The 24,745-nt window shown below is 43.4% G+C and overlaps 1 protein-coding gene across 1 annotated transcript in view; it reads left to right on the top strand.

Annotated features, from left to right (window-relative positions):
* Window positions 1-791: 791 nt before the first annotated feature.
* The window catches only part of PHLPP1 (PH domain and leucine rich repeat protein phosphatase 1), a 171,602-nt gene continuing 147,648 nt past the window's right edge, over window positions 792-24,745 (top strand). Inside the window, exon 1 of the mRNA XM_024580518.4 lies at window positions 792-2,503. Coding sequence (XP_024436286.3) covers window positions 1,063-2,503 — 1,441 coding nt within the window. The 5' untranslated portion in view covers window positions 792-1,062. The remainder of the gene's footprint in view (window positions 2,504-24,745) is intronic.

Genomic DNA, 24,745 nt, shown 5'->3' on the forward strand with positions numbered 1-24,745 from the left:
AAGATCAATGGGAAAACAAATGAGACCCTTGCCCTAGGCCCTTTTCCTTCTCTGGTATACACTGGGAGAGGCTCGGTTCCGGATTGCACGATTTCCACCCCGCAAATTTAACAACTGTCCAAGTTAGAATATCCAGGCACTGTGTCCCCTGGCCCTGAAAAAGTGGGAGAAAGTCAGCTTGCTTAGTTTGTAGATTTGTATCTCATACAATGGGACCTAGCACTGGGGACCTTTGTACCGTTTAGAGTCCCTCAACGCCCTTACTTCCAATTAGTAGGGAAAACAAGTCTTCTAGGGAGCGGGAGTGGGAGGGTTGTGTACATGTTAATAAACAAGAACACTCCGGGCACAGAGTTCAACAGCAGAGGGCACAATACCCACTGTCAATGGCTAGCCGTGGACGGCAAGGAGGGGCATACTGTAAGGATCTCTGGGGCTTGTAGTTCGTCCGTTCCCCCCAGCATGTCCGTCCCCGCAATGGCACTACAACTCCCAGGGTGCACCGCGCACCCCCTTCTCGGCCACCCCTCTTGGAGACCAGCGCAAAAGCCTCCCGTGAAACTGCCCCCGCCCCGCCCCCGTACGCACGCGTCGCGGTTTGTTTACTCTGAAGCCCCGCCTCTCCTCCGTCAGCCCGCTCTTCCCACTCGCCCCAGCGGTGCTGTCCAGCTAGTGATGCATATTCATGAGGCTCACGTGGAGCGGCCGCCCCGCCCGCCCCCCGCTCCCCGTGCGTGATTAATATGCAATGAGCCGAGCTCCGCGGCTGGGTCGCGGGCGGGAGGTGGGGAGCGGGCGGGGCCTGCGAGCGGCAGCTTCGACCCGAGCGGGGAGGGCGTGTGTGTAGGGGGGGCGGTGGCGGCGAGTCGGGCGGGCGCGCGAGATGGAACGCGGAGACACCGTCGGAATGCTCCGAATTGCCACATAATCCCCTGGAACGGACGCGTCGAACGCCATTGGCTTCTCCCTCCGCCCCGCGCCGCCGTCTCCCACCTCCGCCTCTCCGCGCCCTCTCCGCCCGCTGCCTCCGGAGCTGGGGGGGAAGCGCGAAGACCCACCGCAATGGAGCCCGCCGCCGCGGCCGCGGCGCAGCGACTCCCAGAGACCCACAGGGAGGACCGAGCCCCGGCGGCGGCGCCCGGGGGCGGCCGGAGCCCGGAGCCTGCGCTGACCCCCGCGGCCCCGAGCGGCGGGGCGCGGGAAGAGGCCCCCGGCCAGGCGCCGCCGGGGCCGCTGCCGGGCAGAGCGGGAGGCGCGGGTCGCAGGAGGCGGCGCGGCGCGCCCCAGCCCACCGCCGGCGGAGCTGCGCCGGTGTCCGGGGCCGGCGGCGGCGCCAACTCCCTCCTGCTGCGGAGAGGGCGGCTGAAGAGGAATCTGTCTGCGACCGCCGCCGCCTCGTCGTCCTCGTCTTCGTCGTCGTCTTCGGCCGCTGCCGCCTCGCACTCCCCCGGCGCCGCCGGCCTCTCCGCCTCCAGCTCGGCCTCGGCGTCGCTGTGCACCCGGAGCCTGGACAGGAAGACGCTGCTCCTGAAGCACCGGCAGATGCTGCAGCTGCAGCCCTCGGACCGGGACTGGGTGAGGCACCAGCTGCAGCGGGGCTGCGTGCACGTCTTCGACCGCCACCTGGCCTCGACCTACCTGCGCCCGGTGCTCTGCACGCTGGACACCACGGCCGGCGAGGTGGCCGCCCGCCTGCTGCAGGTGGGCCACAAAGGCGGCGGCGTGGTGAAGGTGCCGGGCAAGGGGCCCCCTGAAGCCGGCCCCCGGCTCGCGCCCGCTGAGCCACACCCCGGGAAGCCCGCCGTCGGGGCCCCGCCGCGCGCGCCTCCCGCGGACCTGCCGCTGCCCTGCGCTCTAGGCGGGTGGGCGCATGGCGCTTCCCGCGTCAGCCCCGCGCTCTCGGATTCCAGCCCCGGCGATCCCGGCACCCCGCTGGACTGCGCGGCCGCCGGCCGGGCCTCCGACAATGAGAGCTTCAGCCTGAGCCCCAGTGCGGAGAGCGTGTCCGACCGGCTGGACCCCTACAGCAGCGGCGGCGGCTCCTCGTCGTCGTCCGAGGAGCTGGAGGCCGACCCTGCCCCAACCCCAGCAGGAGCTACGGGCCAGCCCTGCCTGCCGGACCGCTCCGCGCACACCCGTCTTGGAGCGGGCGCTCGGTCGCCTTACCCGAAAGCCTCCCCGCCTCCGCTGCAGCCAAAAGCCCCGACGGCCGTCGATTGCCTGGACGGGGCCACCCGCGAGCCGCCAAGGGAGGAAAAGGCGGTGGCAGCCGTGGGCCCTGGCCGTTCCCAGCCGATCTCGGGTGGGACCGCGGAGAAAGCGCCTTCTCCACCCACCCTTTACGTGCAGCTCCACGGAGAGACCACCCGGCGCCTGGAGTCGGACGAGAAGCCCTTGCAGATCCAAAATGACTACCTCTTTCAGCTGGGATTTGGGGAGTTGTGGAGGGTGCAGGAGGAAGGCATGGACTCGGAGATTGGCTGCCTCATTCGCTTCTATGCAGGTAAGGAAACCACCTGCACTTGGATGTTTGGGGTGTCAACACACGGGTCCCGAAAAATAAGTCAAGTCGGGATCTGTTGACCCTAAAGTAAACGCGCGTCCTCGGCAGTCTTTGTTACTTCTTTACAGCTCTTGCGGGGAATCTGTGTAACACTCAGTCGAGCAATTAATCGTTCAGTCCGCAGGTTGGGCCAGGCTTGAGGGCCCAGAGGTTGGAAGCCATGAGGGAGGAGGTGGCAGAGCCACCTGGAGTACAGGAAGCGGAGACTCCTGAAAGAGGCGGTAGTACACTTAACAATGAACCTGCTGCCTCCAGGCCTCTCTTCCGGGGCGGTTTGGGATTTCAGGTAAACTATCGCATGCACTTAATATCGGTAGAGGATAATAGCCAACAGAAATGCTGTAGGACACACTCCGTGCGTTTGAGTGGTCCCAGGTTGCCATTCTGGGCATCACAACCCCCCCCCCCCCCCCCCCGGAGCACCTTACTTTTCACCTGCGCACGTTTAGCTCTCTACCATGCTCCTTTGCCCACTTAGTCCTCGTTAGAAACCTGAAAGATGGAATCCTTTTAGTGATACTTTTTCCCAGTGCTTTTTTGCTTTATCTCAGTTTTCTCTGCCAGTTTGATTCTTGCGACAAAGTGATTTTGCCCATTTATTTCTCTCATTTCTTACTTACAGCCTTTATAAGCTAGAGCTGACCACTGCAGTGTGACTGGCAGTGGGGGTCACAGTAAGACTTTTAAGTGGTTACTATCCCCTGAGATGTTCTCTGAAATCCACCTCATTCTTTTTCAGTTCTATATTTAAAAACTTTCTGTTCTTTATTTATTGCAGCTTTTTGATATAATTGACACATAAAGTTCCTAAGTAGGGGTGACTGTTGTTTCTCTTTTGGGTGAAGACTTGGCCAGTAGTAAATTAGGGAGTTGTAGATCCCGGTTGTTACATTTGAGCTTTATAAATTGTTTGCATTCTTTTCTCCCTCTGGTTTAAAGAATTATATTCTTAGTGATGAGGAATTTTATAAAGTTAGCATAACAAAATTAAATCAGGACAGTTAAGGGTCCCCCAACTTTATTATTCTAGATTTCCGGGGGGCGGGGATAATCATACTTGTAACTAATCTGTAGCCATTCATAGTATTTGATATGCTTTTGGTCCAACTCTGGCAGTTCAGTCAGTTTGAATGAAGAAATTTTTACTCCCATATTGAAATACGCAAGACCAGTAGCATTCCTGTTGAGATCGCCCTCTGAGTTTGGTTGAAGTTTTTAATTCAAGTGGATGGCTGATGGATTTTTGTCTTATAAAAAAACCACAGTACGATAGTATTTGCAGTTTCTGAATATTAATATCCCAACTGGATGACGTGATTTTAAAATTTAGGGCCTACAAAATAGGTGATTGTATTTTATATGCAAGAACAACAATTACATCCTTCTCTCCTGTAGCTCATCTAATTTGTAAATTACAAAAATGTTAAATGGTAACCACACTGGGCATGAGAATATTTTGTTAACATGAAAATGGTAGATACCAACATAACCAAACTAATTACATTGAAGGAAATATACACACACACACACACACACGAAATATATTAGACAGTTTTGAAAATATTTTGTATGGAAAGAGCTCTGCTTCCCTTGTTTTCTTCATGATTGGATATATTGATCCACGATAGTTCACGGAAGGTTTTGAGTGTCATGGTCATGGAATTTAAATCTTTGACTTCCTCCTTTATTGTCTCTCCAAGTATGTGTAAAATATTTGAAGTGAATGATACACAGGTTTTGTTTTTTTGTGTGTGACATCATACTTCTGGTTAATATTTGTAGTCTACCTTTTTGTTCATGAAAAGCAGTACTTGGCACTTCATTCTGAACTTAGTTGCTGTATATCTGTATACACACCATAAACGTGTATGTACACCTCTGTGTATACACTCATAAAAATACTAACAGGAAGACACACACAGTATCCAACCTGTTCTAGAATACGAGGCCAGTGTACAGGTGTCCTAAAAGGAAGGTGACTGATTGTTATAAAGATGTCTCATTGCTTATTTTTCTTATACAAAGTTGAGCTTATTTTAAGCCTATGTTAATATACCAAACATCTCTGTGTTGATAATCATTTGCAATAGAACAAAGTTTAAAATGAGTCCACTTGAACTTTTGCAAGACAGTTTAGTTATTGACAAACAAAAGGGCCTTGTTGCAAGGTGGTCTCACTTATTATGTATGGGAAGGTGGTCGGAACTTCAGATGTAGCAAAAGTTTGCGCCAAGCTGGAGGCGATTCCTGGAAATTACTCTTGTGTTGCAGTGGAATGTAGGACACCCAACTGGAAAAGTGTTACATTTTGGTAGTAATTCTTTCCTTTAGGAAGAAGAGATTTCGTGTTTGTTTTAGATGACTCCCTTAAAGAGGGTGTTGTGTACCACATTTGCTTTTATAATTTCACCTGTAACTTAACTCTTGAATTTAGTGCTGCCTGTTTTTTTGTTTACACTTGTACTGGAATTAAGGATTGAGTAGGGAGTTACCTGTGAAGCCTTTTATTCAAAAGGCGTATTCAATATATCTTCCTATATTTAAATTGAGCTTGTTATCTTCTGTCTATCTAGTTTACTTAGTCAACTGTATTTTTTGAGAAGTTCTTGTTTAGCCGGGAACTTTCATCCTCTTGAGGGTGACCTTTCAATTACAATATAGTATTTATTACCTGACTCAACTTATGTTTAAAAGGCTTTGAAAGCCATTTATGGTTGCTTTGAATATTTAAATATTTATTTGGATAAAATGAAATGAAAGTCTTTAAGGAACTAGGAGGTAGATGTTGGACAAACAAGTACTAAAAACTACAAGGCAGTTATGGAGACTTTAGTTTGACAACTGTTACTGTACCTATCAAGCTACATGTTTTTGTTGTTGATTTAAAATATGAAAAAATTTAAATGCTTTTATCTGAAGTTATTTGTCTTAAGTATGGCAAGTACATGAACATTTAATTTCCTTTTAAAATCAGCCATCTTAAATTTTACCTTAAAGAAAGTAACTTTAGGTTAAAAAAATTCAGGAATTTAAGTCGCTTGAGATAAGTTATTGCCTTCAAAACATTCATGAGCTTGTGTTTTGGACTCCCTGGGGATTCTGAGTCATTGATGAAGTGCAGTATTAAACTGTGTTTTTTATATTTTGGACTTTCTACCACCTTTAAGATTTCAGTAGTCTAGCTGTTTCAGCTCGAACTTTAATAGTGGGGAGGATGTTGATAGAGTGGAGAACATGTCCACTGTGCAGAGTGCATCCTGGACAAGATACTTTTATGTGTGACTTCTCGGGATTGCTCAGGATGATCTTCTTACCCTTCTCATATTTCTTCTCTTTTTCTCTTCTGGGAATGATCGAACCCTACATGGTTTCCTACCTGGAAACCAAGAGGGGGTGGCTCAGCCTTAAGCTGTAATATTGACGAGCAGGCTCCTATTACTATAATTACAGCAGTGTTGAGTAACGTGGTATGAGCATGTGACACCAGCGAATGCCTGAGCAGTCCTTTTAATTTTAAGAACAAAAGTCGTAACTTCATTTTCATTTTTTATATTTAACTTTTATGTTTGTGTTTATGTAAAGTGCATGCTGTCTTTTCCTTCGTAACTGGTTTGACAATATCTATTAATATATTGGGGCTTACTTTCTTCAACCATCTTCGAGGGCTTTCGTGTAGGGTATCTCATTTGTCCTTTCCAAAACCATTGTCAGGGAGGACGCTGTGTCCACCCGCTTTTCGGATGGAGAGACTGATGCCCGGAGAAGCTCCACTGTTGCTTGTGGTTTTCAGGCCTGGGCAGAGCTGACAGTGTAGAGCCTGGTTATTCTGTTTTGCAATTCATATCTCTTTCCATGAATCGATGCTGAATTTCATTTACACTTGAATTTTTACTCTGTTGAAAGCATTCGGAAAATAGGCTATTTTTGTTGGTGATGAGGTGGTATTATCCTCTAGTGCAGAGTGGCATTCATTGTGAAATGTGGAGGGCTCTATTTTTATCCCGCTGCCTTTAAAAACATAAAGAACCCAAACAGGCACATGAGTAGACAGGGCAGAAAGAGTCCTAAAGTGTCCCAGATATCCTGGTTGCAGATAGTCATGCTTGCGTTTAGGGTGACAGGAACTGGAGTCTGCCCGATGATTTGCCGGGCTTTTATTCAGGCATGCCTCGTTTGCTAGACCTCACGTCCTCATTGGGGGTAGGGAGTTAACACTTCATCTGAAGAGTGGATGACTTGAGGCTGGGCGTGTGACAACCCAGTCCCTTATAAAGTATGGAAACTAAAACCCGTTGTGAAAGATTTGCTTAAACCTTGTATTTTAAGATGGAATTATTTGTACTTCAGTGATCGATACTGCCTTAGTGGTGTCACTATGCCGTTGAACAGTTTTTATAATTTACATGTTGTATAGAGGTAAGAGTGCAATTCTCCCTGAATTTCATAGTGATTCCTAAAACGGGGTGTCTTTTGTGCTCATTGAAGTAGCTGTAGGGAGAGGAGATATGTGTGAATGAGTTTGTAAAGTTTCTACATTGAAAGTTGTATTGTTTTGTTGCTAAGAGATTGGTAAATCAAGCTCCATAAATGATTGGTTATCCAAAGATTGTTATTTTTAAAACTATAAAGTATTTTTGTTGTTTCTTATTTTCTTTCTTTTTAGAACCCTGAATTTGATTTATTGGTAACGTAACATACATTGACATTGTATATGATCCAAGCTTAGCATAACACTTGGCATTTTAAGTTTAAACATTTGTTGAATTGAATTTGTGGAATTTCGTTAAGCAGCTGGTGGCGTGGCCCTGCCTCCTCAGCCTTCCACATTTGGGTCTCCAGGGACATGTTAAACACACATGCACTCAGAGGCATTTCTCCCATGGCAGGAGCTCCGAAATGTGCCACGTACTATTCATATCTTCTGTTTCACGGGAGTGAAGCTTATGGGGGTTTTGAGAGGGCAGTTCTCAGAATTTCCTTCCAGTGAGCAGGTGTTCCCCACCTCCCCTTTTCAGAGGCATCTCTTCAACTTTGAAATGAATTTAATGAGGCATCTGTCAAATGAGGCATCTTAGATTTAATGATTTTGCTATGTGCCAGGGTTGAACACAGTTCAGTCTCTCTGGACGAGAGAAGGGTTTAATTGTACTGTGAAAGTCGAGAGACCCTGAAGCCACTCAGTAGAAATGCTTTTCCTTTACAGAGACGCCTGACATTTTGAAAAAGAGAAAGAGATGTTATCAAAGTGTCCAAAACAGTCTGGGAAAATGGAGCCTAAAAAAAAAAATCATCCCACCTCTGAAAGCTACTCCACCCCTTTAATCCCAGGCATCTGGTGCAACACTTGTAATGAAGGGTTTTGAATCTGGCCTCCTGTTCCTCTGCTCCTAGGGAAAACTGTTTTTATTCTTACCTTTGGTTTTCTAAAGATAGTGTAATTAAAACAAAACCAAAAAATCGACATTGTGGCTTCTTTAGACATACCAAGTATTTATGACCCAAGGTTGTAGGAAACGTCGACTCTCGTCTTTAGAATATTGTGATAAATTGAAACTCATGGATCTGGGAAGAACAGAGTTTCATGATGCTTTGATTAAAGAACACTAGGACATTTGTTTAACTCTGAAATAGCAGCTCTTTCAAGTAGTATGATACCACCCTTTAGAGTCAGTCATAGTAACAGTTACTGGATTACTGAAGTGTTATACTTTGATTCAGATATGGGATGGTTTTGTTATATATTATTTCTACATAGAGGGAGGGGCAAAAGTAGGTTTACACTTGTGGGTACGCAAAACACATTTTATTCTTGTATTATTTATTAATCCATACGAACAACTGTAAACCTGCTTTTGCTTCACCCTGAGTAATCTACATGCCTAGTATATCGTTTAGTATGTTAAATAAAACAAAGAAAGCATAGTCACCCCCAAATGCCACAGTAATGCTTGAAATAATCATTTCCCTGTTGTATTTTCACATTTCCGGTTGCTTTAATACACTGTAAAGGGCATTTAATGATGAAGTGTGTTGTTGAGGTACAAGTCCAGTGGCCTTTAAGCTTGGAACCTGGAAGTTACATTGGATATACTCTATTAGTAGGTCGTACATGTTTTATGAGTTTGTAAATGCCAGTACTTTACAAAAACAATTCAGAATTTTTGTCATGTGCTTCTCCAGGTGAAGTTTATGAAAAAGTAAATTGGTCTCATTTCCGGTTACATGAAAGCATTCAGTTCATTGAAGCTTGAATAAAACTTGAAATGCGGCATTTATTGAAAAAATGAAGGGACCCCCGCAGTTCAAACCCTTGCTGTTCAAGGGTCAGTTGTAATTTGGTTTTGGACCATTTCAATAACGAGTGAAAAGTCTCATTAGAAATTTGAACTTTGAAGTAATTATAAGTTGGTTGGTTTTTCTTTTTTTTCCTCCTGAATTCTTTTCAAGCAGGTTTCGCGTTTATTCCCGTCTGTTTCTACTGACTGATAAAATTGATGAAGAGCAGCTAGAGAGTGAGTTTTTCCCTCTACCTGCCTTTGCTAATGATGCTAGAATGTTTGCGCTTTCTTTTCAGATATGAGGCATGTTTTTAATACAGCAAAAGAGCATATGATCTGTGCTTGTTTTTAATGCTTATTTAATAATTAGCTGGATTTTAATCACTTCACATCTGACACATAGACTAAAGAACAAAATTTTATACACAGAACCAGTTTTTTACCTTTATTGTCAATTATGAGAGATACATTCCTAAGAAATTCTTTGTTCCCATCCATGTATTTTGAGAGCTTGTCTGGCTGTACTTCAGTGCTGGAACGGGAGCTACATTGTGGTTCTTGACTTCAACTGCTGTGTCCAGGGGTCAGGTGAAAGTAACCTTGTTCTTTTCAAAACCCACTTTGTACCCTTCTCTCTCACACTGACTGAGAGAAAATGGTCTGTCCTTTAAAGGAACTAGTCTGAGAGTTGGGAAACTTGGTATGACTTTGGGCATTTAGTTTAACTTATCCTGTGCTTTGCTTTCCTCCTTAGTAAAGTGACGAGCTTGCCGTGGAAGGAATCTAAGGTCTCTTCCAACTCTAAACGTTCAGGGCCTCCATTAAAAAGCCTGCTCTTCAAATTGGAAGAACTAGAAGTTGGAGTTTTAAGTTCTGTAAGATCTGTGCATGGGCTTAAGACAGTCAAGTCTGCCTTTTGCCTGGAGAAAGGAGTAGGCTTGGACTTAACATATACACAAGACAGCCTGAGGTTGCCAGCCACAGCAGACCACCTTTTTGGTGTGGATTAGGACTAATGCCTGGGTAGATAATGTGTGATTGACTTCTCTCTGCCAACCCTTACTCCTCAGAGTTGACTTCTGCATGCTAGAGATGAACTTAGAAAACACATCCTTTTAAAAAATAAAGTGAGATTTTTTAGTTGACTTATAAAGTAGGGTAGTTTCATAATCCAGTTGATAAAGCTTACTGTAATGATAACTCTTTGAAGGCTCCAAATGTGCAAAACTTACTGGTTTGTTAACTTCAATTCACAGTGAGCTGTGTGCCTGTGTCCTTGTGCCTAGAGTCGGTAGGAGAAGAAGTGCTTAAAAGAAAATGGCACTTTTGTATTGTCATTTTGGTTATGTTACAGAATTCAGGATCCCATAGAGATTCGAAGGTCTGCATTTTTATAGGTGAGGAAAGCGCACCCATGAACTAAGTGTCTGGTTCAAGATCAAGTCTGTTCCAGAACTAGGAACAGCACCCAGGATTTGGATTATCGAGCCTGCGTTCCTTTTTCCCCCTCCACGCTTGAACTTACTGTCTTTGGGTCCTCCTTGTATTTAGCATTCAAAATGAAAGTTTAAAAAAAATGGAACATGTTTCACACATTTGTGGTTTCTCTCTGACTTCAGTGTGTTTCTAGGGTTTTTTTTTTTCATTTTAATCAGTACTTTTGAGAGGTCACATATCACTTTGACAGATTATAAAGAAGTGGAACAGTTGGATATGTTAAAATAATAGAAATGTTGGAAAAAGAAATAACTGAATTTTTAAAAATATTTGGGAGAAAAATTGAAGAATAGATTTTGAAAATTCCCATTCAGACATATGTGTTCATTAAAAAGATTCAATATTCATTATATTTTTTATTTCACTTTTTATGTAAGGAAAATAATTTGTCTTCTTAGGATGGAAAGATTACTCACGTACACATACACAGTTCTACTTTTGTCTGATAGAAAAAACCAGGACAACCCAGGTCAGCGATCTTTGGCCTTTGTTTGCTGGTTTTGGAAGTCTTTACCATGAGACATGCTGCTGCTTTGAATATCTTTCCTCTCTCTAAAAAAAGAGAGAAAGGGAGAAAGAAATAGCCTGCTCTTGTTAGCAAAAAGACAGTATGTTAAGTATTTTTTAAGGGTGAGAGAAATTCCCCTTTATATTAAGTTCCGTTTTAATTGAATCATACACCTGAAGCGAAAGTGTTAGCTTCCCTTATCTACTGAGTCAGTTCCTCAGAGATGACTGGTCACTTTTCAGGTTAAGTATAGTTGGTTTAAAATATTGTATTAGTGTTGGGGGTACAGTAGAGTGAGTCAGCATTTCTGTGCCTTACAGTGTGGTCGCCACACCAAGTCACCGTTCAGAGTTTTCACAATATTATCGACTCTATTCTCCTTCGCCTTTTTTACCCATCCGCTTGCCCACACCCTTCTGGCAGCCATCAGTTTGACCTCTGTTTCTATGAATCGATTTTTGTTTTGTTCTTTTTTTTTAGATTCCACATATGAGTTAAACCATATAGTGTTTATATTACCCTTATTTCACTTAGCATAATACCCTGTGGGTCCTTTCACGTTGTCACAGATGTTACGATTTCACACTGAGCCCTGTCAGGTGTGGCTCAGTGGATTGAGTGCCGGCCTGTAAACCAAAGGGTTGCCGGTTTGATTCCCAGTCTGGGCACATGCCTGGGTTGCAGGCCAGGTCTCCAGTAGGGGGCGTGGGAGAGGCAACCACACATTGATGTTTCCCTCTCCCTCTCTCCTTCCTTTCCTCTCTCTCTAAAAATAAATAAACAAAATTAAAAAAATGATTTCATGCAGAATAATAGTCCATTTAATTTATGTATGACAGTTTTTTATCCAGTCATCTATCGGTGGAAATCTAGGTTGCTTCCATATCTTGGGTGTTGTAAATAATGCTGCAACGAACGGAGGTGTGCATGTATCTTCTCCTATTAGTGGTTTTGTTTTCGTGGGGAAATACCCAGAAGTGGAATTACTGGGTTGTTTGCTAGATCTGTTTTTAGTTTTTTGAGAAGTCTGTATATAGTTTTCCACAGTGGCTGCACCAATTTGCATTCCCACCAACAGTGCATAAGTGTTCCCGTTTCTCCAAATCGTCCCCAACAGCCAACGTGTTTCTGATTTTTTGATAGTAGCCATTCTCATTGGTATGAGGTGGTATCTCATCGTGGTTTTGATTTGCATTTCCCTTATGATTAATGATGTTGAGCATCTTTTCATATGAGATGATTGTTCATGTTTAATATGAGGAAGGGAACTTTTTAAAGTGCAGTGTACAAGGGTAAAAATACATGGCATCTGGCATATAGAATATGTGCTCCAGATGCTGAAGCTGAGAACTTGATCTTAATAGTCTCTGTGAGAGGGGTGTGGCTGGGGGCAGCTGACATTCAGAGTTTTATGTAATAAGAGTCTCTCATGGGAAGAGTAAACACTGTAATTGGAGCAGACTTGTTCTCTTCCTTACACAGACCCCACTCACTCTATTGCGATGCCCGCTTTATGGCAGTGGTCTAGAACTGAACCTGCATTTCCTCCGAGATACATCTGTAATTGATGTGCGTCCTTAACCTTCTTAAGGCTCTTTTGTTGAAGTGAGAGGGGGAAAAAAGGGTGGTGAGAAATATGTCAGAGGACTTTGGGAGATTCAGATTTGGTGACAGATGTGGAAGTGCTTTGTAAACTGTCAGATGTTAAACAAATGTAGTGTGGTTTTATTATTTTTAGCAGTAGTAAATTGCCACAAATGTTAATTAGAGTTAATTAGGGCTCATTAGGGAGGATGGGATATACCGTTGCTAAGTGACATGGCAGACTATCCAGTTTCATGTCCCTCCCTCCCTCCCTCCCTCCAGTACTTACTGTATCTACTGTGTTCAAAGGAGCTTTTGGTTTAAAGGTGACACATTTGAATTTTCTGTGATCCCTTAAAATACTTAGAGATTTGAGGGCATGTTTGTGGAAACAAACAAGTGGAGCCAACATTTACAATACAAAGGTGAAAAGTGTTCCAATACAGGCACAGTAGTCACAGAATTCGTAGCAGCAGTGAAGCCCAGGGGCTTCTGACTCCACCGTGAGACTCCCCAGGAGGCCTTTGAACCAAGCCTTGAAGAACCTGGAGTAACCAGGCGGAGTAGGCTGTTACCATAATTCCGGCAAAAGAATTGTTTGAGGAGCAACCATAAATTACTAGTTCAGAGTCCAGTCAGACTGAGTTTAAGGGTTAGTAATTCCAGCTGAAGGCTTTAAGGTCCCCCACAGAGGCATCTCGGCCTTGTCATCTCCTTGAATCATTCGGGCTCCATTTGGTGTCAGTCTGGCAGGATCTAAGTTCTGGGTAAGCAGATACGAATTTTGCCTGTTTGAAAAGGAAATGCAAATGTGTGCGTGCTCCAGGTTGCCCTGGATGCTGGCAAGGGGCCTGGAGTCTACGTGAGAGATATTCTCAGCTACCATTTTTTAAGGCCTGTGAGGGTTTCCTTTCCATGAGTTTAGCAGATTTTGGGGAAAAGTGTTGATCTTCTGGAGGCAGGCACTCTCTTTCAGTTTTGTGTCACATGCGAGCCACATTAATGTGAAATTTGGAAGTTGATGAATTGGTAATAATCTGGGGCTATTATTTTTAACTTTGTTCATCTACTGTCTGGCTTTTTGTCACTGATGGCAATTTTTTTAGACTCTTGTGTGGACCAGGAGGAAACACAACTTTTATGTGCTCACGTAACCACAAAAATCTTTCCTACCTATGGCTGTAAAACCTGTACTACACCTGTGGCAACTTACATCTTGACTAATGGCCTGTTATAATTTTGTTGTTGTTGTTTTAAGTGGAAAGCAAAATGTATCTGAAATGTTGTCTTATGTAGTAATGTGACCGACAACACTGGAAAAAGGTCTTCCTTTTGCTTTTTATGTTTTTAAATTTTAATGAACACCATGGTTAAAAAAAATTATTCACATCCTATCTGGCTGAAATAAGTCATGTCTCTCATTCAAATTAAAATACTTCTAATTTAAACTAATCAACATTCAGGTTAATTACCTGTCAATGTGTATTATCCACTGTCATCAGCACCTTTTTGACCTCAGCTAACTCATTAGAGCAATATCAGCAATGGAGAAGTGGAGTTTCATGGGGGATATTAACAGGAATGTCAGCATCAATGTAATAATAGGGACAGTAGTTTCTGGCTCTTGTGCTTGTAAAGTAGGTGTTCAAAACCCATTGCTCTGTAACCAAGTCATAAGAAGAACTTGTTTTTTTAACCAAAATCTGAACGGTATTGTCTCTCTGATGAATAAATAAGAGATGATAACAAAGTTCTGTGAACACGCGAGCAAACCCTGGAGCAGTTTAGATAATGGTGTTTTGAAGATGCCACACAGAAGCCCCTTTCTGAGAGTAGGGGTCATCTAGTGGTTAGTACCTTGGGGATGCTTGTACGTGCCGAGGTTGGTTGCAGCCTCTGTACATGTGCATAAGATTCCCCACCACCACCCTCAACCAAATAAAACACAAAGATTAAGAGCCCTTTTAGTTCTAAGAAACTGATAGATTAATCCAAGTGGCATTAACCTTGAGATAATGCAGACGATAAAGCTCAGTAGTAGTGTTCATTTATCTTTAAGGTTCTGTCGTAAGCACACCTCTCCTTACCCCCTTGCACGGTCACAGTATCATTGCTATCCTTTAAAAAAAGCACTTGTACTATTGGAGCAGACTAAATCACAGTTGTCTGTCGGAACCTGTAAATGCAATCCTTGAAGTAATACTTGGGAGGGTGTAGCTTTGCCAGGCTTCATGGATGGAAAAATCGGTGGGAACGTCATGGCTATCCCTGGGAGGGCATAGAATCTCAGCACTGGAAGGGACCGGAGGACATCCGGCTTCTTACCTAGTGTAGAAATCCATACTTATATGATATGTTTCTGATTGACGGTTCCTAGTGTAGAAATCCGCGCTTATCTATTCCTGGCTGATGGTCATCTGGCCTTTGGTTGTTGATTGCTCGCGAGGCGCACTTTATTCCAGGGCAGCATCGTCAGCATCTCCTGGGAGCATGTTAAAAAGGCAGAATCTCAGGCCCCACTCAGACTTGCTGAATAGTCGGCATTTTAACAAGATCCCCAGGTGACGCATCTACACATTACAGTTTACGAAGTGCTGGCGTTGGACAATCAGGAGCTGGGGCTGTTGGAATTGGTGGAAGGAAACTTAAAATAGGAGCTTGTGTGGGTCAGTGAGGTACCCAGGGCATGAACTAGAGCCGTGGAGGGAGAAAAGGAGACGGATTAAGTGTTATCCTAGGACTCAGTAGTTAATTGTCTGTTTTGGCAATAGAAGCTCGAAGATGGCAAGTTTGCAGTTGGAGTGATGGGAGAATTGTAGGTTCCTGAAAGCAGGAACAAGAGGGTGCACAGGGGATCTCACTAATTAACTCCGTGGAGCTTGAGGACAGGCACTGTACTCAGGAGCTGGTGGTACAGGAATGAATGAAGTTGTGTCTCTTTTGATAGTTACAGTTATTTAGCAGTTGAGATGGTTTTACTGAGGATGAGTTTGAAATGGTAATACATATTAGGCTGAGTGTAGTCATCCCTTTAACTGGCAAATGGACCTTGTTCACCACCAGCTCTTGGATCTCAGTGGCCCTTTTTTGCTTTCCACTGCTTACCATATGTGCGGTTACTCTCAGGAAGGTGATGTAAACATTATTTATTTACTTGGTTTTCTTATAAGAGCCTTTTTTTCACACTCAGAATAAATGCTAGAAGAGGTCTAAAAAGAATGTTTATATTAAATTTATGAAGCTCTCAGGATGAATGCCTTTTGAATGTCGAGGCTTTCCTATCTGCTATGTGTGTGTGGGAAATTTACATAAACAGCTGTAATAAAACCTGAAGTGCCTTAATGAAGGCATTTATAGAGCGCCGGGCGAACCCAGAGAGCTCAACAAACCCACTCTCCCTGAAAGTGGAATGTTTTAGAAAGGCTTCCTGGGAAGCAGAGACCTGATGACAGAGTGTTACGTGTCAGAATGACTTGGGGCTTTCTGGTTTGGTCGACTGTGATCCCGTTAACCAACAGGCACAATAGGGCAGAATACGGAGTTGGCTTAGGATGAGCGGAGAGCTGGTGAATACATTTTGGATGTGTTACATTGAAGATGCCTGAAGGACATCCAGGCACATCTGAAGAGCTCAGGGATCATCTGTGCTTAGGTAGTGGGTGAAGTCTTTTGATTAAGTGAAATTGGTAGGTAGAGTGGGCAGAGCGAAGCGAGGGCCCTGAGGACTGCCCTGGTAATGGGTGATCACGAGTGGAAGAAGTCAGATATAAAAGAGACGTGCTGTATGACTACATTCTTACTGAGGTCCATTAACAGGCAAAACTAATGTTCGGTGACCATAATAGGTGCTGCTTTTCAGGGGTATCTTGATGAAGGGGTGTGAGCCCTCTGCTGCTGATAATGTTCTTTGTAGTTTTCTGGGTTTCAGTTTCCTGGGTACATACATGTATGCAAACGTGCTGAGTGCACCCTTATGGTTTGGCTGCTGTACTAGATTAAGTTATACCTCAGTAGAAGAAAGAAGGGACGTGGTCTCAAAGAACCTTGAACATTGTTTCTACCCTGAAAGGAAAGAGAGAGGCTGAGGATGATGGATGGATGGAGAGGGAAAAACAAACAAAGGAAAGTTCGGGAGGAACTAAGAGGAGGTGGAATCACGAACACCATGAAGGGAGTGTTCTGTGTGTGGGCAGAGGGGCATCTGCTTCTTTGAGGCTGTTAGGAAGGATTGATAAAGATTCGTTGAAGTGATAATTCATGAGATTGAGTCTCAATTTTTGTAGTGAATTAGAAGGTAGGAAAAACCAAGTCTCAATAATTATTGTAAACTGCATTCTTTCCTTTTTTATTTTTTAAAATATATTTTTAGAGAGAGCAGAAGGAAGGGAAAAGAGGGAGAGAATCATTGGTGTGTGAGAGATAAATCGATTGGTTGCTCTCATACACCCCCAACTGGGGACCTGGTACACAACCCAGGCATGTGTCCTGACTGGGAATCGAACCAACAATCTTTGGGTTCGTAGGCTGGCACTCAATCCACTGAGCCACTCCAGTCGGGGCTGCATTTTCTTGAGTGAACCAACTATCTAATCATAGTTTATATCCTCTTTGGGGGAATTTATGACACTTATATCAACCTATGCTGAATTATCTGTAGGGTGCTCCTTTCTTGGACTGTTCTAAAGCACTTACTGTAGCGGAAGGGGATAATGGAGCTAGAGAAACGATGATCCGTTTTACAGCTTTGGCAGTGCTTGCATCGGGCAGGTTTGTGTTGCAGGTTCGATGGCACGGTTTCGGTTCCCTCCTCCCAAACTTTGCCTGGGTTTACTATTTTCTTTGGGGCGGGGAGGGCTGTAGGTACAGAGACATGAATGATGGTCAAAAAACCTTTGGAGAAGTTGTAACTAGTAAATGACAAAGCTGGGATTGTACCTTCCATTATATCCTATTTCCTGTCTGTTTATAAAATCACTTATGGATAATAAAACTTCTGAGATAGCTTGATTTTTTTTTCTCCCTCATGACTTACTGATTACATTTGCAGAGATAAGAGCTGGTTCTGAAGAATGGGTTTCAATTCCTAGGTTGTTAAAAGTGACATTGCTTGAATCTGTTTATAAAGTGAATGTGAAGACATGATAACTTGTAAGTTTAGATAGATACAAACCAGATTGTATAGGGGGCAGTTTATTATTAAGTAATAAATACTGTTGAGAAACCACATTAAACCTTTCATTCTTCCTCTTGTTAATTGTAATAAGCATTGGGTTTCAGTTTTGTGCTCAGTCCTGGGCTAGATGCTGAGATTTCAGTTGTGGTAATGGAAACAAATGAAAACCTAGCATTTACATTGTTCTTAAGAATATAATTACCCAAATATTTACTGCGGTGTTTGGATCACCTGGTTATTTTATATTCCAGGTGCAGCATTGTTTTCTGTGAATTTTTAATGAAGATGTTTTGGGGAATGGGGTAGAAAGTCTTGAGAAAGAATCGTAATTGTTCACTCTTCATATCAAACATGGTGAATCGCCAAACCGCAGGAACATTGGGGGGTTGAGTTTAGCACTGTCGCGTTCGGTTTGCAGAGCCTGCTGCGATGGCAGTGGAGTTGTTCCTAGTCTTTGTTGTTGCTTTACTTGCTTAGGAACTTCATAGTTATTGGGCTGGCAGTTGTTGGCACAAAATTTTGTTTGTGTTCACAAGTCACTGATCTTCGTAACAGAAATTGTTTTTCCATGGGATACTGACATTTTTTTTCCTCATCAACGGAGTCAGCTCAAACAGTTGTGGTGAGCTTGCTGCCCAAGGTGTAAGGTGCTTTGAAGGTTTAGGAGAAAGGATGAGTCAGACAGATCCTCTGCCTTTTCAGGAGCTTAAGTCAAATTGCAGAAGGACAAGGACGATGGTAGAACAAGCAGAGAAGACAGTGCAGGGGAGTTCTCCCTAGTTCCTTGCTAACAACGCTCTTGACCTTGTGCCTGCTTTATGCCAGTCTTTAACAAGACAGACATGTCCCTTGTTACTTCACAACAGGTGGGAAGAGGCTTGTCAGACACGTAAATAATCACTTAATTGTAATTGTGATATGTGCCATTAAGAGAAATACAGTATTTTTTTTTTTTTTTAACAGCAGTGAATCCTTGTCGTTTAAGCTGAGACCTGAGGGATAAATAGCGGGTTTGGGAGCTTGGGGCATAGGAGTACCTGGAAGAGTGTTTCGGCTGGGGGAACTGTGTGTGTGAAGGCCCTGAGGTGGGGAGCGCAGCCTGCTTATGGACCTAGAGGAAGCACCACTGTGAGTGCAGCGTAGTGAGTGACGCTGAGAGCATCATGGAGCAACAGCCATGGGGGTGTGTGGTCTGGGCCACGTTCTGTTATGTGCAGAGACCTTCGGTCTGCATTGTCCCCACCCCCCTGAAATTGTATACAAAATTGGTAGATAGGCGCATCAGGTTATGTCGGGCGGCAAGGGTCTTGTAGGCCACAATTAGTGTTTGGAAATGATTTTAAGAATAATAGGAAGCCATTCCATCGAGTTATAAAATATCATTTAGATTTATCTCTTTCAAAGACAGGTGCCACGACTGTCATTTTATAACTTAGGAGGGATACAGGGAGGATAAAAGTAACTTGTTTTTTCTATATTTGCTAAGTCTTCTATCCCTACATCCTAACCCGGCTCCATCCACTCTGCACTGAGGACCCAAGATGCTCCCAAATAACGTGGGCCATGGTCTGACAGTAAAGGCACAGCCTTTTAAATGGCTCACATTACTTTTTACAGGCAGCTTTATTTTGCCCTCCTTTGCCCCACGCCAGTCTGCCCATTTTCCCTTTCTTAGAAAAGAAACATCAGGACTTCTCATTGGGCGAGTATGTAGACACTCCCTATTGTACACCCCATCTATCCCTAACTCACCCCAGCAGTAATAAGCAGTGCTGAACGTCAAGCGTGTTTGATTGAGGAAATTAAAAAATACCAATTGGTGTGTTCTCCTGGCATTTTAGCAACCGACTTCCATGTGAATGAAGTTGGAATGCAGCATTATAATTTTTATGTCCCGTTACGGAGACATTTAGGGAGATTATACCTGCTTAGGATTTCTCCTTTTGAATACTTTTTATCCATAACCAAAAGAGGTCCCAGGGTCATTTGTGCACAAAGTCAGTTATTTTTCAATTAAGGGCAGTTTAATTAGTTTCTTTATAGTTATTATTGAAGCGACTATTCTCTGTTCTGTCTTCTGCCTTTCTTGGTCTTCTTTATTTTTTGAATCATTTTCCAACTTTTGATGAGATCAAGTGATAGTAGACAGGAGAGAGAGAAAGGATTTTTACTTTAGGAATTTTTTTTTGAAAGTAGACAAATGGAGTCCTGAATTCTGTGGACTCATTGGTGACTGTCAGCTGCTGCCGCTTGCCCTGGCCAGTCGAGCTTTATCGCGAGCCACTTCTTCTGCCTGGATATTTGGAAGCAAATCCTAGACGTGTAATTTCATCTATAAACTTCTCTACACTTAAGTATCTGTCAAATGGAGGCACTCGTTTTTTCAAAAACAACCATGACATCATTATTTTTGTTAAAAAAAAATGAACACTAATTCCTATCTTCAACAAATATGTATTCAGTCTTCAAATTTCTAATTGTCTTAAATTGTTAGTTTGAATTATGATGCATATGTGGTCCACACCTTGTAATTGGTTTTTCTGTCTTTTAAATTTCTTTTAATTTTAGGTTCGCCTTTCTGTCCCCCTCTGTCCTCCCCTTTCCACTTCCACTCTCACCCTTGCCCTCTCTTTCCCTGGCAGTTTATTTGTTGAATAAAACATGTGTTTTGTCCTGTAGGTTTCCCATAGTCTGGACTTTCTGTGACTATATCCCTAGGGTGTTAACAGGAGTACATTGAAAGTTGGAGTATATACTTTTGGAATTTCTTTTTTTTGGAGTTTTGTGTAACTTTCGCTCTCTCGATCCAGAGAGCTGGGCTGGGTCATAGTTTGGAGGACTCAGACCGGAACCCCCAGACCAGAGCTCACACGCCACACGTGGCTCCCAGACCTGTTTTGTTCTGTGGACACAGTCTGAAATACTTTAAAATTAGTAAGCTAAACATTGTCAGTTTCCCTATAAAAATCAAGATTTACGTTTTTTTTTTTTTTCTTTGTAAGATCTGGGCATACTGGGTTTCTGTGCCGATTCTACAGGTTTAGCCGATGAGGGGTGCCAGCCCTCTGCACGTTACCCTGCTGCTTCTCTGGTGGGTTTTCTGCCGGGCCCCGAGGCTCGGTGGGTCTGTGAGCCCCGACTTAATGCAGCAGAAATTACCTTTATCGGTGTGGTGCCACTTACACTTTATGCATGATAGTTTCCGTCTCATTTTTTGCTACATGTTTTACTCCAAGCTGGTGTTTGGGCTACTTCACTGTCTAACAATTGATGTTTACTCCTAGAAAGGTCAGAGGGCCGGCTGATGATTCTGGGCTTTGTATCTTTGTCCTAAGATTTATCCAGTGCCTTGGAACGGAATCTATCAAGGAATAAAACTCGAAGATGCCTCAGAATTTGACTTCTATGTAGAAATAATTTGTACTTCTTCAGAAGGGTGGATTAAATTATATCTAGCCAGCTTCCTTCTGAAATGTTTGTGTAAGAGTAAGAACAACATCAGCTCAAGCAGAGAAATGGGGGGCATGGAGGGAGAGTCATCGGGCCTTGTTAGTGCAGTCCAGCTCCTTGGGAAAGGCTTTCATTTGTGTGCTGCTTAATTATACTGTAAAAGAAAAGACTGAATATATTAAAAAGCCAGGCCCTTTGTGTAGCTCCTGAATTCCTTTAATTTAGTGGCTGCATAGAAGCTTTATTCAGAGCATTCATAGTCCTGTACCATCTTTCCTGTCTGGATGCCAGGTCCTATTCATGGTGTTCTCATTGCAGGAAGTTCTCACATTCATTTGGGGGTGGATAAAGAGGGGAGGGGAGGGGGAAGTGGGGGAGGGGGAGGGCAAAGGACTGTGTGGATCTCCCCTGCCACCCCCCTCCCCCCCAGTTTCCTGCACTGCTCCTTAAAAACAAAACTAACCCCAAACAAAATGTAAACTTAAGAAGATAACTATAAAGGACATTCTCAAGTGACTCGGAATTGCTCACTCCTGGAAAATCACAGAAAAGTTGTGTCTGCCTCTGGTATCTAATTTCAGATAGTACTAAAACACCCAGAAAAAGCATTTCAGGTCAGATGAGGGGAGGAGGCATTGGAAGAATAGACAGTAATGTGTGCCCAAGGACTTATTTCTTTTAACAGAACGTACCTGAAAGGTCTCATTTTGGGGGTGGTGGGTAAAGAATAGTTCTTCCCGATGTGCCAGTGAGCGGTCAGGTTGGGGCTGACAGGGAGAGGCAGGAGAGGGGGCTCAAGTGAACATCTTCAGATCTAACCAGGGGTGTGGAAAGAGGGCAGAAATGCTTTTTATCCCCTCCTTCCAGAGAGTTTTTATTATTTGAGGTTTGGTTTCGAGTATGTGACTTTTTTTTTAGCCGATAGATGCTGAATTGTTGCTTATATTTCCAACTTGTTTCATTGTGTGCCCCTGAAGAAGGGAACCAGAATGATCCATGTTTTTTGTTTTGTTTTGAGAGGCCGGTGGTGGTGGAAATAAAGGCATGGCGAATATAGGGGGGCTCTTGAGAGTAAATAAATAGCGCCCCAGTTTTGAATTGCCAGGGTGTTATCTTGATTAATGGTAGTTCTTTAACCCAAGGGAAGTTCGATCGTGTTGAGTTTTGTTTGCCTAGAAATCTTGGTAAGTGAAATGGGGAAGTGTTCAGGGGGTGGTCAAGGTTAGATTCAATTCCTGTTCCATATTTAGTGTCCTTTTCAGGACTTTCGGGTATGGGGCATCATTTCAGTTTTCTGATCTCTAATTGTTTTAGTCAGTTGTTTTTGAAGCTGTCCATACAATTAAAAAACCAAATAAATCAAACAGCTCATCTCTGTAAAATCTCCAATAGAAAACAGGAGTGAATAACTGGATGAAAACTAAAGGAAAGTGAAGAATGTAGCTGTACTGTGAAATACATCTTCAAAAATTATAATTACAGAAGAAAACTAGCTATTTAAGGAATATGGTAAGAAGACTTCCTGGCATGTGGAACCCTTGACTGGACACGTAGGAGACCGAGTAATAGAATGGGGTGGAGACGGCTGAGTCTTCAGTAGTTTTTATGGAGAGAGACATTGAAGAATTTTTGTTTTGTTTTTTGGTTTTTTGGTGAGGTGAGAATGATAATGTGTTGTAACCTTTTATTTCAATGAAGTATATGATCAGGTAAAGTTGTCCTTTCCACTACGGAAAGCTGGTATCAGGTCTTTCTAGTTAAATTTGAAGTAAATGTGGCACCAGAGGTTGTCCAGCATATCAGTATATAGGTATTAAGATAATTTATGAAAGAGAAACAGGTCATATTTTGTATATTCCCAAGCATTTTATTTTAGTTTTCATGCCTTGGGAAAATAATTTCTGAGATAAACCGTAATGTTTAAATTAATTTTCCCCTTTTTTGTAATTAGCTTTTTCTTTATTATGCTATATTTGCTAATAAGTGTTATGATTAATGAGAAACAAGATCTCAGCTAATATGTATATTCTTTATAGCTATTCATGATGTGACTTTCTTCTTCTTTTTTGGGTAGGACATATGTGTGTATGAATGACAACGTGTAAGTTTTAGGTTGCAACTTCATAAAGTGTGGTTTTCCTGGTGCTGATCTGGAGTGGGCGTCGGGCGACAAACACTTTTTGCTGGCTTCCCACTCTGGTGGTGATGGAAGGACCATGGAGCCAGAAGCTCTGCCGGCCTTATCCACTCTTGTACCCCCAGTGCCTGGAGTAGGCATTCCACTTAAAGAGTGGTGATTTTGTTCTTACGCTCATTTTCACTCGCCCCTTCCACGGTGTTCCAGGCATTGTCAGGCACTGTGGAGAGGGTACCGACATGTACAAAGATTGGGCCCCTGCTGCTCAAAGTCTCCCATTGATAGTGCCTCATACAAGTGCTGTAATAGATGGAGGTACCAGATGCTGTGAGAGCACAGACAGGGGATGAATTACCCGGTCTGGTGTGGAATTAAGTGAGTGATGTGAAATTAAACCTGGAGAGGGTGTCTTGAAGGTAGTGGGATTTTGCCAGATGAAGGGAGTGCGGATACCAGCATCATTTTGGGGTGGAGGGAAACACTCATACATTGGCCCTGAGACATGGAAAGAGTGTGTAGACTTTGGGGAAGGGGCTTAGTGTTGTGTGACTGGAATGAACATTGCCTTGGAGGGAGTGGAAGGAGATGAGGTTGGAGTCGGTTTGGTGGAAGTAGTATGTGAAGGACCCTGTCTGCCGTATTGTGGAGAGTGTGGACTGTATTTTGCAGGCATGGGGAGACCTTGCAGGTGGGTCTTCATTTCTGAAAGATTACTTTAGGGCAGTGTAAGAGGGTCAGAAGCAAGGAGACCTACCACTTGGAAGGCTGGCTGTTTAAGTTCATTGGAGAGGGTAAGGAATGGGGATGGACAGAGGGGATAAAAGTGATCAAGTTCACAGCTGCTCAGAGAAGGAACTACAGGTTTTGGTAAAGATAGCGTGAGAACTTAAGAGAAAAGAAAAAAAAATTGAGACTGGATTCTATTTCCTGTGGAAATGAAGAATATAAAAGAAGCAGTTTGTGGAAGGGTTTAAGATACCTGTTTCCCCTTAACAGCTGAGGTCCAGAAAGGTCAAGAATCTTACTTACCCCCATCCAGGTAGGTTTGTGGCAGGGCAGGAGTGCAACCGTGGTCTTTTCCAGAATGTACTGCTGACCGTGTCTTTCTGGGCTGCACATTGCTCAGCTGCAGGGGTGTCGGTCACGTAGATGAGGGTATAAATTCTAGCATCAGGCTGCTCCACAGTGCTGCCTCCCTGTACCTAAAATGGAAGAGGCATAGGCGCTTTCAATAAAATGACAACAACATGCATTTACTTTAATTCTTTACAATATTGTATTTAGATGGGTGTAATTATTTTAAAGAAACTGAGGTCTTAGCAGTCAATGAGTTCTGGTTTGGATATGTTGAGCTTGTTGGCCACAATAGTGTATTCAGAGCTGATCTCTTGTGGAAGAAGAGAATATGCATCACTGGGGACTAGGCTACATATTTTCTCATTTTAACTGGTTCACATATTGTTTTGGATTCAGGAGGAACCACTTAGCAGATTTGAACCACTTAGCAAATTTATTCTTAGATGAAGCAAACTTTGTTTTATGGTAGAAACTCTCT

This window comes from Desmodus rotundus, chromosome 10, assembly GCF_022682495.2.
Source record: "Desmodus rotundus isolate HL8 chromosome 10, HLdesRot8A.1, whole genome shotgun sequence".
Taxonomy (NCBI): domain Eukaryota; kingdom Metazoa; phylum Chordata; class Mammalia; order Chiroptera; family Phyllostomidae; genus Desmodus; species Desmodus rotundus.